This window comes from Nothobranchius furzeri, chromosome 2, assembly GCF_043380555.1.
Source record: "Nothobranchius furzeri strain GRZ-AD chromosome 2, NfurGRZ-RIMD1, whole genome shotgun sequence".
NCBI classification, from domain to species: Eukaryota; Metazoa; Chordata; class Actinopteri; order Cyprinodontiformes; family Nothobranchiidae; genus Nothobranchius; species Nothobranchius furzeri.
This window is the reverse complement of record NC_091742.1, coordinates 5718830-5732066: the sequence shown is the minus strand read 5'-3', so window position 1 is coordinate 5732066 and position 13237 is coordinate 5718830. Positions and strand designations below refer to the sequence as shown.

Sequence of the window (13237 nt, the reverse complement as noted above, 5' to 3'; positions counted from 1 at the left end):
GATCAGATTCAGATTCAGAAGGGTTTTATTGCCATATGTGCAAGAATCACAACATTAGAAACTTGCTGCGGGTGCAATAAAAGGAAGATAAAATGAGATAAGAACATATAGGAAGTAAGAATATAATCATGATAAAATAATGATATAAAGTGGCAATAGAAACAGCTGCAGCTGCTATAGACGAGACAGAGTAGGTACCAATCAGAGCAGATCAGTGCAGGTACAAACACATTTTGTACAAATGTTTTAAAATCATATGAAAAAAAAAGAAAAGGAAAATGAAAAGCTTTATTTGTCCCAGGGAAGAGAAATTAGAGTTTCAGTACATACAATTCAAAGATCAGACACACTGGGCAAGACACATGACAAGAATTGGTGACTGTGGTCATTCGCAACCGAGTCGCGCTACCTTAATAGAGAGAGAAAATGATAACATGAGGAATGGATTCAGGAGGAGGGAAAAAAAGGCATTTCACAGCTACTCTCCCCCCAGGAGGGCAGCTTTGCTCTGCGAAAAAAACAACACCTCAACAGATAAGCAACAGATAACACAACACAACATCACAATAGGAAGGCAGGGGGGGCTGGGATCCTGTTTCCCCCAGCGAGAGCAGCCATGTACGGCATGGACGGCGCTCAACCACTGTAGACCACAGGTGGGAGGGAGATCTTGGGAGGAACGCAGAGCACATTGACCCTGCAGGGTGATGACCTTGCTAGGCAGAAGTCCACAATCAGAAAACGGGGGGGGGGGGGGGGGGGGGGGGGTCGGGTTTTTCACAGCATCTGTCTGCATTCCTTCCTTCGTGGGGGTTGTTGTTGTTGTTGGCATCTCGAAGGCTGCCTTGGCGTCAGATTTGGATAACAAGACTTTGTTTGGGTCAGGCAGAGATAATTTTCCTCTCTGCCTTCAGTCTGTAACTGGTCATTCCAGTCCCTCAGTGAAGCCAATTTAGGTTTTAAACATCTCCACACCGTCCGGTGACCCTCTTTGAGATGACATCCATTTTGTGCACTAACACCGGTAACACAGCTAGGACATTGTCCAGCTTACGATTCACCTCGAGTAACGTCCCAGTCTGTGAGGTCTCCACCCAGGCAGTGCTTTCCATGGGTGCGGGTCGCCCTCCAATCGCTCCCGTCTTCCCAAAAAAAAAAAAAAATATATATATATATATATATATATATATATATATATATATGACTCATATATGAATTTATGTATTTTTTATTTTTATATTTATTTATTTATACTTATTTTTAAACATCATGATTTTAATCATCATTTATTTTTACACTTTGTGTTCTTGTGAAGCACCTTGTGATTTTTATCTGGCAAGGTGCCATATAAAAATTGTTACTTCTCCTTCTGAGTTCTCCACTTTTAAGTAGACTTTATGAAAAATTTGATGAGACTGCACTCATGAGGAAACCTACTCCTAAATTATTAGGGTCTATGATTAGATTAATCTATTTCATTAGTAGAACGAGGAGTCCAACCTTCTGGCTCCTCCCCCTACATAATTCATCTGTTATACATGATGATAACAATAGCTACCAGATTACTCATTCTGGATCACCAAACACAAAAACAAACAAAATTCTTATATTATGCTCTCATGTCTTAAGTTAAATCAACTAAGCCTATCTGAAGCAATGTAAACGACACCTCTGAGTGTGTTTCTGTGTGTTCTGCAGCCACTAGATGCATTGATTTGAGGTGTGATTTTCTGTAATCAATCAATCAAAGCTTTATTTATAAAGCGCCATCCGCAACCCTGTCAGGAAGCCCAAGGCGCTGAACATGGTACAGTACAAAGTTAAATAAAGTGAATAAATCGGAAAATAAAAGCAATTCAAATTACAGATTACAAATTACAAAAAAAGGTGAAACATTCTAGTAGAAGACAAATGTGTATAACAAGGGAAAAAGTGAACCAATGAAAACTGTGAGATAAAATCAACATAAATGACGGCCTAACTCAAATACATTCAGGAAAGGCCAAGCGGAGAAGGTGGGTTTTTAGGCGACTCTTGAAGACTGGCAGAGATGGGGACAGCCTAACTGAGGGTGGCAACTGGTACCAGAGTGACGGTGCTGGGACTGAGAAAGCCCTGTCCCCACGAGTACGACACCTAGAACGAGGGACAATGAGCAGGCCTTGGTCAGAGGAGCGCAGAGCGCGTGATGGGGAGTGTCTGTTCAGGAGCGTGGCTAGATAGGGGGGAGCACCACCCTGGAAGAAATTAAAAACAAAGACGAGGAGTCTGAAGTGTGAACGATAGCAAACCGGAAGCCAGTGCAGGGAGGCCAGAACCGGACTGATGTGGTCCCGTTTCCTGGTCCCAGTCAGGAACCTGGCTGCGCTGTTCTGCACAACCTGTAGGCGACGCAGTGATGACTGACACAACCCTGCATATAGAGAGTTGCAGTAATCAAGCCTAGAAATTACAAAAGCATGGAGTACCCGCTCCAGGTGGGCTCTTGACAGTAAAGTGAGGTGGGGATAAAAACAGCTTCTCAGTGTGTCTCCATTCATTATAGCACCATCTGTTTGTAACTCACTCACCTCCACACTGCGAAAAATGAAACTCGGTGGAGAAAAGATGCCTCCGGTGAGCAGAAACACAGCTTCCCTTATATATTAGTGTAACTAAGAAGGAAGAAGCAATGTGACAGTGACTCAGTAAGACCTAAAACAACGCTATAAATACCTATAACCCCATGTAACCTTTTCTGTTTACATTCATTGTCCCTTTTTTATGCATCTTCCTGCAGACTGATTGGGACCTTCTGCATGGTGCTGCAGAAGGTGGCTGAAGAGGGACATCTGGAGCTGACTGACACGCTCATTGATGACAACAACACCTCCATAAAGGTGAACTCTCACAATTATTCAAGCAGTTGAATAAAAAGTTAAAAACCTGGCAGAGTGCTGCAGCAGTTACTTTCTGCCAAATTGTGCAGCCACATGCATCATTAACCTTCATTACAAAAGATGACTCTGATGACCGAAGGAACAAACAGCAGTTGGCTTTATAAAGAGTTTATTTTCAAATTGACCATTAGTCATTTTATTTTCTGTGATTTCCTGTGTTGTCAGAAAACCCTCCTCTTATTAATACTGCATTTTATCTGTCTGGAAAGAGCCTGAGAATGCTGAAAAAGATCTTGCGGTAGACAGTTCTGCATATCAGAAAATTAGGCTCATTGTGCTAAAATAGCTTGTTTTGCACAATAAAATGATCACTACAATGTTAGTGCACGTGTAGCAATTACATTATTGGAGGAATGAACTGACAGGATGTTTGGAAAGTGATTCACACACAAGCAACCTCAGAATATCAGGCCACATGCAGTTTGTTGGTCACTCTGCAGTTTGTTATTGCACCTCTAACCAAAAACGATTCACTGCGAGGGAAACAGATTGATAGATTGCCCATTAATCCAATTTTAAGCAAAGCATGGTCTCTTTTTTTAAATTCACCACGTAAATATTTTAAACATTGGCCCATGTAAGGAACGTGCTGAGAGGAAATAAAGTGCAGACGCTTGAAAAATTAAAGGCACACTTGGAAGTTTTAACTTGCTCTTAGCACCCCCTAGAGTCCGTCATTAATTACTGTAAAAAACCCAAAAGTGAAACTGATCTCGTCGTCTTTTTAACACCTTAACCTAAATGTTGAAATGTCTTCCCAGCCTTAGTTACTTTCTACAGGAACGGTTCCTCACTCAATCTAAAAGGAGGATTGAGCGCAATAAAGCAATAATATTTAGTCTACAACCTTCAGGACAACATAAATATATGATATAAAATGCACATGTTGGCAAATAAAAACTGAGTAAATTACATTATCATGTGATTGTTCAGTTAAACAATGCTGATTTAGTATTTCTTCATCTAGTTGATGCAGTGACTGAAGATAATTATTTTTAAAAATTGAAAAAGTTGCATACATCTTTAAGATGATACACTAACTTAGAAAAAACATTACTCTTGATAAAAACTTTAGAAAACTGACTTGACTGATTTCTTTTCAGTCAAACATTTACAATTATGTTTCATAATTGTAAATGTTGCAGGTTCTGTTTTAAAGTTTTTTTTAATATGCATTATTTTTCCCACTCAGTGCTCAAATCTATTTGCAAAGACACGATTTAAATGCACAAAGAACAAAAATTAGCTTAAAGCAATATCTTGAAAATCCCCTTAAGCAACATTAAGTAAAGTTATGCAAAAACAGACTTTACATCATCAAAAAATCTGCTCTGGCATCAACCTCAGCAGATTCTCAGCAACAACATTGATCCAGATATTCTATTGATTTAAAATTACACTCCGAGCAGCTTGGTGGTACGGAGGAGGTTCTGAATCTGTGGTGAGAGGCTAATGTACGACTCATTATGCCTGGGAGAATGAGGCTCGCTGGATCGGATGCGTACAGAAAAAACAAACCATCTCAAATTTAAAACCACCGTAGGGCTTGGTGTTGGTGGAGCTGGGAGTGCTGATGAGACGCTTCTGTGATGATGAAACATTGCATGGGAATGCTCCCGGGTTCTCACACACACACACATGCACACGCACACACGCACACACCCACACACACACACACACACACACACACACACACACACACACACACACACACACACACACACACACACAAACGCACGCACGCACACACACACACACGCACACATGCACACACACACACACGCACACATGCACACCCAAGCTACACTTCAAATTCATGTAGCAGGAGAGCAGTAAAGCTAAACTACACATTTCCTAAAAGTATGTGCACTAGTGTTGTTGCCATGGTAACCAATCCAACTCCTGGTGGATCGCAACCATTGTCTGGTGAGTATGTGATGTAGGGAGAAAAGTGTCTGGAGGAGCTTGCTTTCTCCTCATCTGTCTTTGTCAGAAGAATAAATTGGACGCTCTGGTCATCATCAGAAGGATTTGTCCCAACATGGTTCCAGTGAAGCCAGTAAAGACAAACCACAGCGTTGGCCACATTTCTGACCTGCATTAAAATGTCCCTCACTCCAGTCAACAGGGAGAGAAGATGATTTATTGATGCAAGCGTGTATCCAATATGGAAAACTTGTTTTTTAACGTACAGTGTGGCAAAAAGCTCAAAGCAGTAAAGTTTTATGAGAAAAGTCAAAATCATCCTTCAGTTTTAGTCATAAAACACAATATAGGTTATATGGAACCAGCAGAAAACAGTAATAAAAGCAAAAATAATCCACAGCTGAATAGTCATTCACAAGTAAATAACCAAGTAATTATAAAACAGGGGCCTGTACAGATTCATAAAGCTATGCAACTAAAAGATGGTTTGCTAAGTTTTTCACACCTTGATGAAGATTATTGGACTTAACTGAAGTAGCATGGAAACAAGGTTGAAGTGGAGGATGAAAAAGGAAATGTCACCCTTTCAGTCTGGATGAGCATCAACACATCTGCCATACAAAACTTTGAGTCAGCTCAACTAAACACAGACAAATTAAAGTAACACAGAGCAGTTTCGTGCTCTTCCGCCCTACTGGTTGAAAGTGGAATTACAGCAATCGTAAACAACCCTGCTGTAGCTAGTGCTAACAATGAGCTAACACTAATATGAACCAACAAATACTAAAATAAAGAAGAAGTAAAAAGATCCCCACTGTTGAACAAAAATTTTATTACTGACATGTCCAGTAGCAACAAAGCCAGGTCACATCTGTCTGTGAGTTGGTAGCCTCCTTTAGCTTCCTAGCGCAGGCCGCGCCGATGTTCACTCTGGGTTTAGCTCTTTCCTTCACCTCGAGAGACATACTTTTTTACTTTTACTTCCAGGTTCCTCCATGGTGCTAGCAGAAAAACAAACGTCTTCTTTTTCTTCTTCTGCTCTTGATTGACAATCCGCAAACTGAAAATGCTAACCACTAGCATTACAGCTAACATCTGTAAAAAAGGTAGAGCACCCCCTAGGACACCTTCCCACTCCACAAAACTATCAAGTGTGGTTTTTAGTCAGCAGACACCTGCAGAGTGGTGTCAAATATCAAACTCTAACCCACCTAACTCTTTAAAGTTAAAAAAAAAAAAACAATCTGTTGTCACTTTAAACACTTGCTTTATGTGTGATACATGACTTTCATAAGACTTTCTGTGTTAAAGTTGAGCTGGAAGATAATTGGGAATCCTAATATTATTATAAATAAATGTGTGTACTGAAGAGTCAGCCCTTGTGTCTCAGTCCCTCCGGTGTGAAGACACTCCGAGGTAAAGACATACGTGTCTACCTATGCTTGTCCACAGAGCAGGTACACTGAGCAAACAAACTCAACCCAGATGCTGCTCCATTGACACCTTGCAAAATGTGCCATCATCCTATATCTGTGATCACTGGCTCCAGAGGAAGGTCACACAAAGCAAACCACTTTCGCAACCTTCAAAACCTCCGCTCGCTAAAACCAATTCTCCCCGAAAACACCCACCTGTCTATGGGACTATTGAACTGCCAATCAGCTGTAAACAAAGCAGATTTCATTACCGCATATGCAAACCACCTGTCACTCGATCACTCCCAAAGAAACTCCCGAAGACCCTGCTCTTCAGAGAGCATCTTCTTAACTAGCACCTTCCCTGCACCCGTCCCCCTCTCTACTATCCACTCCTTGTTCCCTCCTCTCCATGATTGATGTCAAGTTGTTGTTATTGTTGTTGTTAGCCTCAAGGGCAACATGCCAATTATCACTTATAAGTTACTTTGGACAAAAGCGTCTGCTAAATACATAAACATAAACACTGAGACCTGGATCAAACCATGTGACAATGCTACCCCATCTGCTCTCTCAATTAACCACATTTTCTCCCACACTTCTTGTGCATCTGGCTGAGGTGGTGGAACGGGCATGTTAATTTCCAACAAATGGATATATAGTCAGTTGCTACCCATCACTAAATACAACTCCTTTGAATACCATGCCATCCAGGTAACTGTACCAAAAAAAATTATTTTTGGTTGTCATATATCGCCAACCAGGTCAACTCGGAGACTTTCTTGATGAACTCGACACCCTGCTCTCCTCCTTTCCTGAGCACGACTGTCCCACAATGATCCTTGGAGACATAAATATTCACCTGGACAATCCCAGCTCATCAGGCTTCCTCTCACTAATGTCATCATTTGATCTAAAACTAGTACAAAGTCCTCCAAATCACAAAGCTGGAAAAGCACTTGACCTCATTTTCACCAGAAACTGTGCCATAGACACAATCTCTGTGACACTGCTGCATCTTTCCGATCATTACTTCATCCATTTCAGCTCAACTCTACAAGGGAGGTCCACTGCTTCCTCCCCAATAGTCTCATTCCGCCGCAACCTCCGCAATCTGGCACCTAACCACTTCTCCTCTCTTGTTGCCTCCACTCTTCCATCTCCCAGCACATTCTCTGCTTATGAAGTGAATGAAGCCACCGAGTCACTCTGCTCCACACTCTGCTCCTGTCTTAACAGCTTGTGCCCTTTAGCCACTAGACCTGCTAGATCCTCTCAGTCGCACCCTTGGCTAAATGATACCCTCTGGTCTCTACGCACCAATCTTGGAGCTGCGGAACGGAAATGGCGCAAAACAAAAGATCCTGGTGATCAATTGAAATTTCATGAATTACTGTCCTCATTCTCTGCCAGCATCACTGATGCAAAGAAAGCTTTCTACACTGACAAAATTCTCAGCTCTACTCACTCTCAGAAACTATTTTCGACATTCAAAACTCTGCTCAACCCTCCGTCTCCACCTCTTACCAATAGTCTATCAGCTGACACCTTTGCCTCATTCTTCACTGACAAAGTGGCAGCGATAAGCAAACAATTTACTCAACTGGTCACTCCTGAACATTCGCTACCACAAACTCCTTCTAGCCCAACCATCTCAAGCCCTACTGCTTCATTTTCCTCTTTTTCCCCTGTCACTGAGAACTGTGTGTCCAAGCTTCTCACGTGCAGCCGCCCTACTACATGCTCACTTGACCCCATTCCGACTAAGCTGCTCCAAGCTATTGTTCCTACAGTAGCTGCAACAGTCACACATGTGATGAACGCTTCACTGACATCCGGTACATTTCCCACCTCTCTCAAGTATGCTCAGGTTAAACCGCTGCTAAAAAAAAAACATCTCTTCCTCCAAATCATGTGGAGAACTACCGACCTATCTCTCTCCTCCCTTTTCTTCCCAAAACCATTGAAAGGATGGCTTTCAAGCAGATCACAGAATACCTCTCACAAAACTGTCAGCTTGACCCTTACCAATCTGGGTTCAAAAAGGGCCACTCCACTGAAACTGCTCTGTTAGCAGTGATGGAATCCTCAAAAGAAGCTAGAGCGACCGCCAAATCCTCAGTGCTTATCCTGCTCGACTTATCGACTGCATTTGACACTGTCAACCATGGCTTCCTTTTGTCCACACTCTCTAGCATGGGCATCACAGAGAAAACACACGCCTGGTTTGAATTGTACCTCACAGGACAATCATTCAGTGTATCTTGGCTTGGACAATCCTCTACCATGCACCATCTTGCCACAGGAGTCCCCCAGGGCTCTGTACTAGGACCTCTTCTCTTTGCCATATACACCACCTCACTGGGTGAGATCATTGAATCACATGGCTTCTCCTACCACTGCTATGCAGACGACACCTAACTCTATCTGTCATTTCCACCTGACGACCACACTGTCTCTGCATGAATATGAAACTGTCTCTCTGACATATCAAAATGGATGAAATCCCACCATCTCCAACTCAACCTCTCTAAAACTGAACTACTTGTCATCCCAGCAAAACCATCCATACAGCACAATATCTCAATCCAAAATTACTTCCTATCTCTGGCTCCTTCAAAGGCAGTTCGAAATCTGGGTGTTGTGATTGATGAACACCTGACCTTTAAAGATCATGTTGCCTCTGTTGCTCATTCATGATGCTTTGCGCTGTATAACATACAAAAGATCAGACCATACCTAACACAACATGCCACCCAGCTCCTGGTGCAATCTACTGTCATCTCTGGCCTCGATTACTGCAATGCCCTTCTAACTGGTCTTCCAGCCTGTACTGTGAGACCTCTTCAAGTGGTCCAGAACGCAGCGGCGCGTCTGGTCTTCAAACAGCCAAAAAGGGCACACGTCACCCCTCTGTTCATTGAGCTCCACTGGCTACCGCTAGCAGCACGCATCAAATTCAGATTGCTAACACTAGCATACAAAGTCCGAGATGGTACGGCTCCCATTTACCTGAATCCTCTTGCAAAGGCTTACGTCTCGGCCCGGCCGCTCCGATCACCACAGGATTGTTGGCTAGCAGTGCCTACACCACGCTCAGGACAATCCACACTCTTCTCATGCATCATTCAACAAATGTGGAACGACCTTCCAAGCACTACCAGAACAGAGGCTTCCTTTTTGACTTTCAAGAAACTCCTGAAAACCCTGCTCTTGAGAGCATCTTCTAAACTAGCACCCTCCTTGCACCCGTTCCCCCTCTCTACTGTCCACTCCTTGTTCCCTCCTCTCCATGATTCATCATGCTGCCTCACGGCCACCTACGACTGACTGGACATTGTTTGTTGTTGTTGTTGTTATTGTTGTTGTTAGCCTCAAGGGCAACATGCCGATTATAACTTGTAAGTCGCTTTGGACAAAAGGTCTGCTAAATACATAAAGATAAACATTTATAATGACAGCTGAAAGTTACATGAGTGCTCATTTATTAAAGTCATTTTCCTCCAAACTTCTTTCATTTTCAGACCAATGTCACCATCGACATAAAATACCAACCGATGGACAGCTCAATGGGAAATTGGGGAGAAGGAGAGTTCCTGGATGTTCCAGACGACCGTGATGGGATGTTCGCCTTTGAAACAGACAGCTTGATTTCAGGACAAAGCCACGGGTCAGGGATGTCACCAGGACGATCCCTGCAGGGATCCATCCCAACCTTCAGGAAGTGAGCAAAACTGAATCCAGGACAAAGCTGTGTGTTATGCTGTTGGCTCATTTCTGAATATGGACGCTCTGGCTTTGCAACAAAAAAGAAGGAATTTCTTTTTAACCAGAATAATAAAAACAAATCAATTTTGTTGATATAATCTTTAATATTTCACTAATAATAATTTACTAACGAACAAATTTACTAAAAGCAGTATCATAATAAAAATGGTTTTTTTATTTTATTCAGGAAAAAAATATGGTTGCTAATGGTTAACAGAGTGGGAGGATGAGCAAGGTTTCAAAAAACAGTAGGAGAATCTTTTCCACGCCTTTTCTTTTTCCTCAAGTATTTGCATGGTTGGCTCATCCTTGTGTGTTTGCTGAATACTCCATAAAATCATCTATGTGGGCGGTGCTGATTCCCACTGAAACTATCTGCACAGCCAGACCCATAAACCCATCATTATGCAGCAAATTGAATAGTCAAGGGGAAAATGGTTTGTTAATGAGTGTCTAAATGTCATCATGCACATGTGTTTATTTTAGTTCAGGGAAATTGAACATCTAAAATTCCCACTGTCAGTGTGGGAGGGAAGCAACGTTTTAGATACAGTACACATGTCACATTATTAATTATGCAAAAATCTTCTCCTTTTTGGTGAGCAGAGTTTGTTCACCCCGGTGCTGCCGGTTGGAAGAAGCATCACTTCTTTTCCAAACCTTTGACATCCTTAATTAGCTCCACTCTTTTATGTCTGGTTGAAGTATTTTCAAAATAAAACTTTCCAACGCAATTGTTGTGACATAGATGGCAGCGTTGCACAGCCACGTCTTAGTTAACTCTTAATTTTTCTGGCAATGATGCGTGGAGGAGATGATGACCTGGAATGTGTTTCTCTGGTTAAAAAAAAGGAGAATGTTATAAAGGATTAGGTACATTTTTCATGTGGATTGCAATATTTTGTGGTAAAATTTTAAAATGAAACATCTTTATGGTTAGCTGAAGTTGTTTCTTTTAAGCATCTTTAATGATTTTACACATTATTGAGCCAATTATTGAGCCCAGTGATCTCTGCGTCTGCTGTCAGGCTGAATATTGGAGATGCTCGTCAAACGTTGGAGTAATTTGTGTTCATCCAACCGTTTCCAAAGGGATGCACTCTGTTAAAGAGACTAGGAGTAGAGTTTAATTTCTAAAATTGCTCTGGAAAAATCTGCAAAAAAAATAAAACTTTTTAAAAGCTGACGGAACATTTCCCAGATGTTTCATTAAAAACGTGAACTTATTTACTGTGTGCAGGAGTAACAATTTTATCATGATGTGGCATTAGTTGACGGGACATTGTTGAACATTGTGTTCATTCTTCAATGATATTAGTGGAAGATGTTGAACTTCCTGTGAGTTTAGTCATGTTTTAATTAAAGAACAAACGGCATCAGGCACATTAACAGATCTCAGGTTCCCCTGATTTATAAATAAAGCTGCAGCCTGAATCATCCTCCCCCTCCATTCACCACCTCCCTTACACATTGTATCTGAAGCTGCAGGATAATTTATGGCTGCCGCCATAAAGCATTTAGTGTTATCAGCAACGCCACGAAAAGCCAGCTTAGCAGGGTTTTGCTATGAAGCTCTAATAAATCACCTCATGTGTGGTTTTACTGCAGAGAACAGAGGGAGGAGGACATGTGCTGGACATGGAAGGAGTGGATTTTAGAGCTAATTTACCATTTAACCCTGCAGACGAGAAATAGTGGAAATTATGAATTAAAGTTTATTTGAGGAAAAAATTCAACAGAACACCTTTTGTAGCTTGTGCGATATATAATTTGGCATAAAAATAAGCATTTTAAATGGTCATTTGGCTTTCTTTAATTTGATTAAAAATATAATTGCTGCTAATCATAAATAATAAAAATGTCAATTCGTTAGCTGTTTAGTGCACGAAACATTGTTTATCTGGGGCTAAACGAATTATAGTAGAACGTCAATCATTCAGCTTACTTTGTCAAGAACATTTAAAAACAGAGATTGACCAAAGTGCTGAGCAATCTTTAAGAAAAGCAACATTATTAAACAGCAATAAAAGTAATAAAAGCTGCAGTAAAAGTAATATTAAAATCAACAATAACACAGTAAAAACAAAGCAATACTTGAAATAATATGAACTCTTGTTTTTAAAGTAACAGAGCAGTTTCCTGCTGCTCTGCCCTACTGCCTGAAAGTGGAATTACAACTGCCGTAAGCAACCCTGCAGTAGCTAGCGCTAACAACGAGCTAACACTAACATGAGCCAATTAATACTGAAGTAAACCATGAAGTAAAACGATCCACACTGTTGGACAAAATATATCATAACTTACAAGTCCAGGAGCAACAAATCCAGGTCACCATCAGTCCATGCTTTTGTAGCCTCCTTTGGCTCCCTCAAGCTAGTGCAGGCCGTGCCGATGTTCATTCTGGTTTTAGCCCTTTGCTTCGCCTCGAAAGACATTACTCTCTTACTTTTACTTCCAGGCTCTGCCATGATACCAGCAGAAAAGCAAACTTCTTTTTCAGTTTTTTGTGTATTTTATTGACGATCGACAAACTAAAAATACCAACAGCTAACATTACAGCAAACAGCCTTAAGCATGTAATGAGCACCCCATAGGGCACCTGCCCACTACACAAAGCTATCAAGTGCAGTTTTTTGGCTGCAGGAGGAAACTGGGCAAGTTTCTTACCCATCAATCACTGAGATCAATGTTGAAGCTCCAGCTAAATCAGGGGCCTAAATTCTGGTGCTGGAGGCCCGGTATGCAGCATGTTTTAGTGGTTTCTCTGCTCCAACCCACTTAATTCAGTGGTTGAATCACCTGTGCAGCAGCTCCTTTAAAATTAAATATGAAGTCTAAAAAATGACGTCTTTAAAAGAAAAGTGTTTATGTCCGTTTTAATCTCTCTTGTCACATTTCTTCCTCCCCCACGTCTTCCTCGCAGATCTGTAACTCTTCAGATTGAAAAGATCCCACAAAACTTAAATATGATGCTTCCCAAATTTTTGTCAGCTTGATTGTTGTTTCCTGTATGTAGGACAGGAAAACTCAGGGGACGTTTTTCTTCTTTCTTGACTGTATTAAACTTGCAAAAGCTTCTGTGCACCACTAATTAGGATGAAGTTATAAGTGAGCAAATGCTCCAACGCAAGAGAAGAATATCAGTTACTGAATTAATCAGCTCTCTTTTAGGCTACTGAAGCAGAAACA

General features: G+C 41.4%; 1 protein-coding gene across 7 annotated transcripts in view; it reads left to right on the top strand.

Moving 5' to 3' along the window:
• Nucleotides 1-13237, top strand: part of otofa (otoferlin a) — a 140563-nt gene that overhangs the window by 58303 nt on the left and 69023 nt on the right. For all 7 annotated transcript variants that reach the window (XM_015947369.3, XM_070543378.1, XM_015947365.3 and 4 more), the window contains exons 4-5: nt 2780-2879; nt 9805-10004. In XM_015947369.3, coding sequence (XP_015802855.3) covers nt 2780-2879; nt 9805-10004 — 300 coding nt within the window. The remainder of the gene's footprint in view (nt 1-2779; nt 2880-9804; nt 10005-13237) is intronic.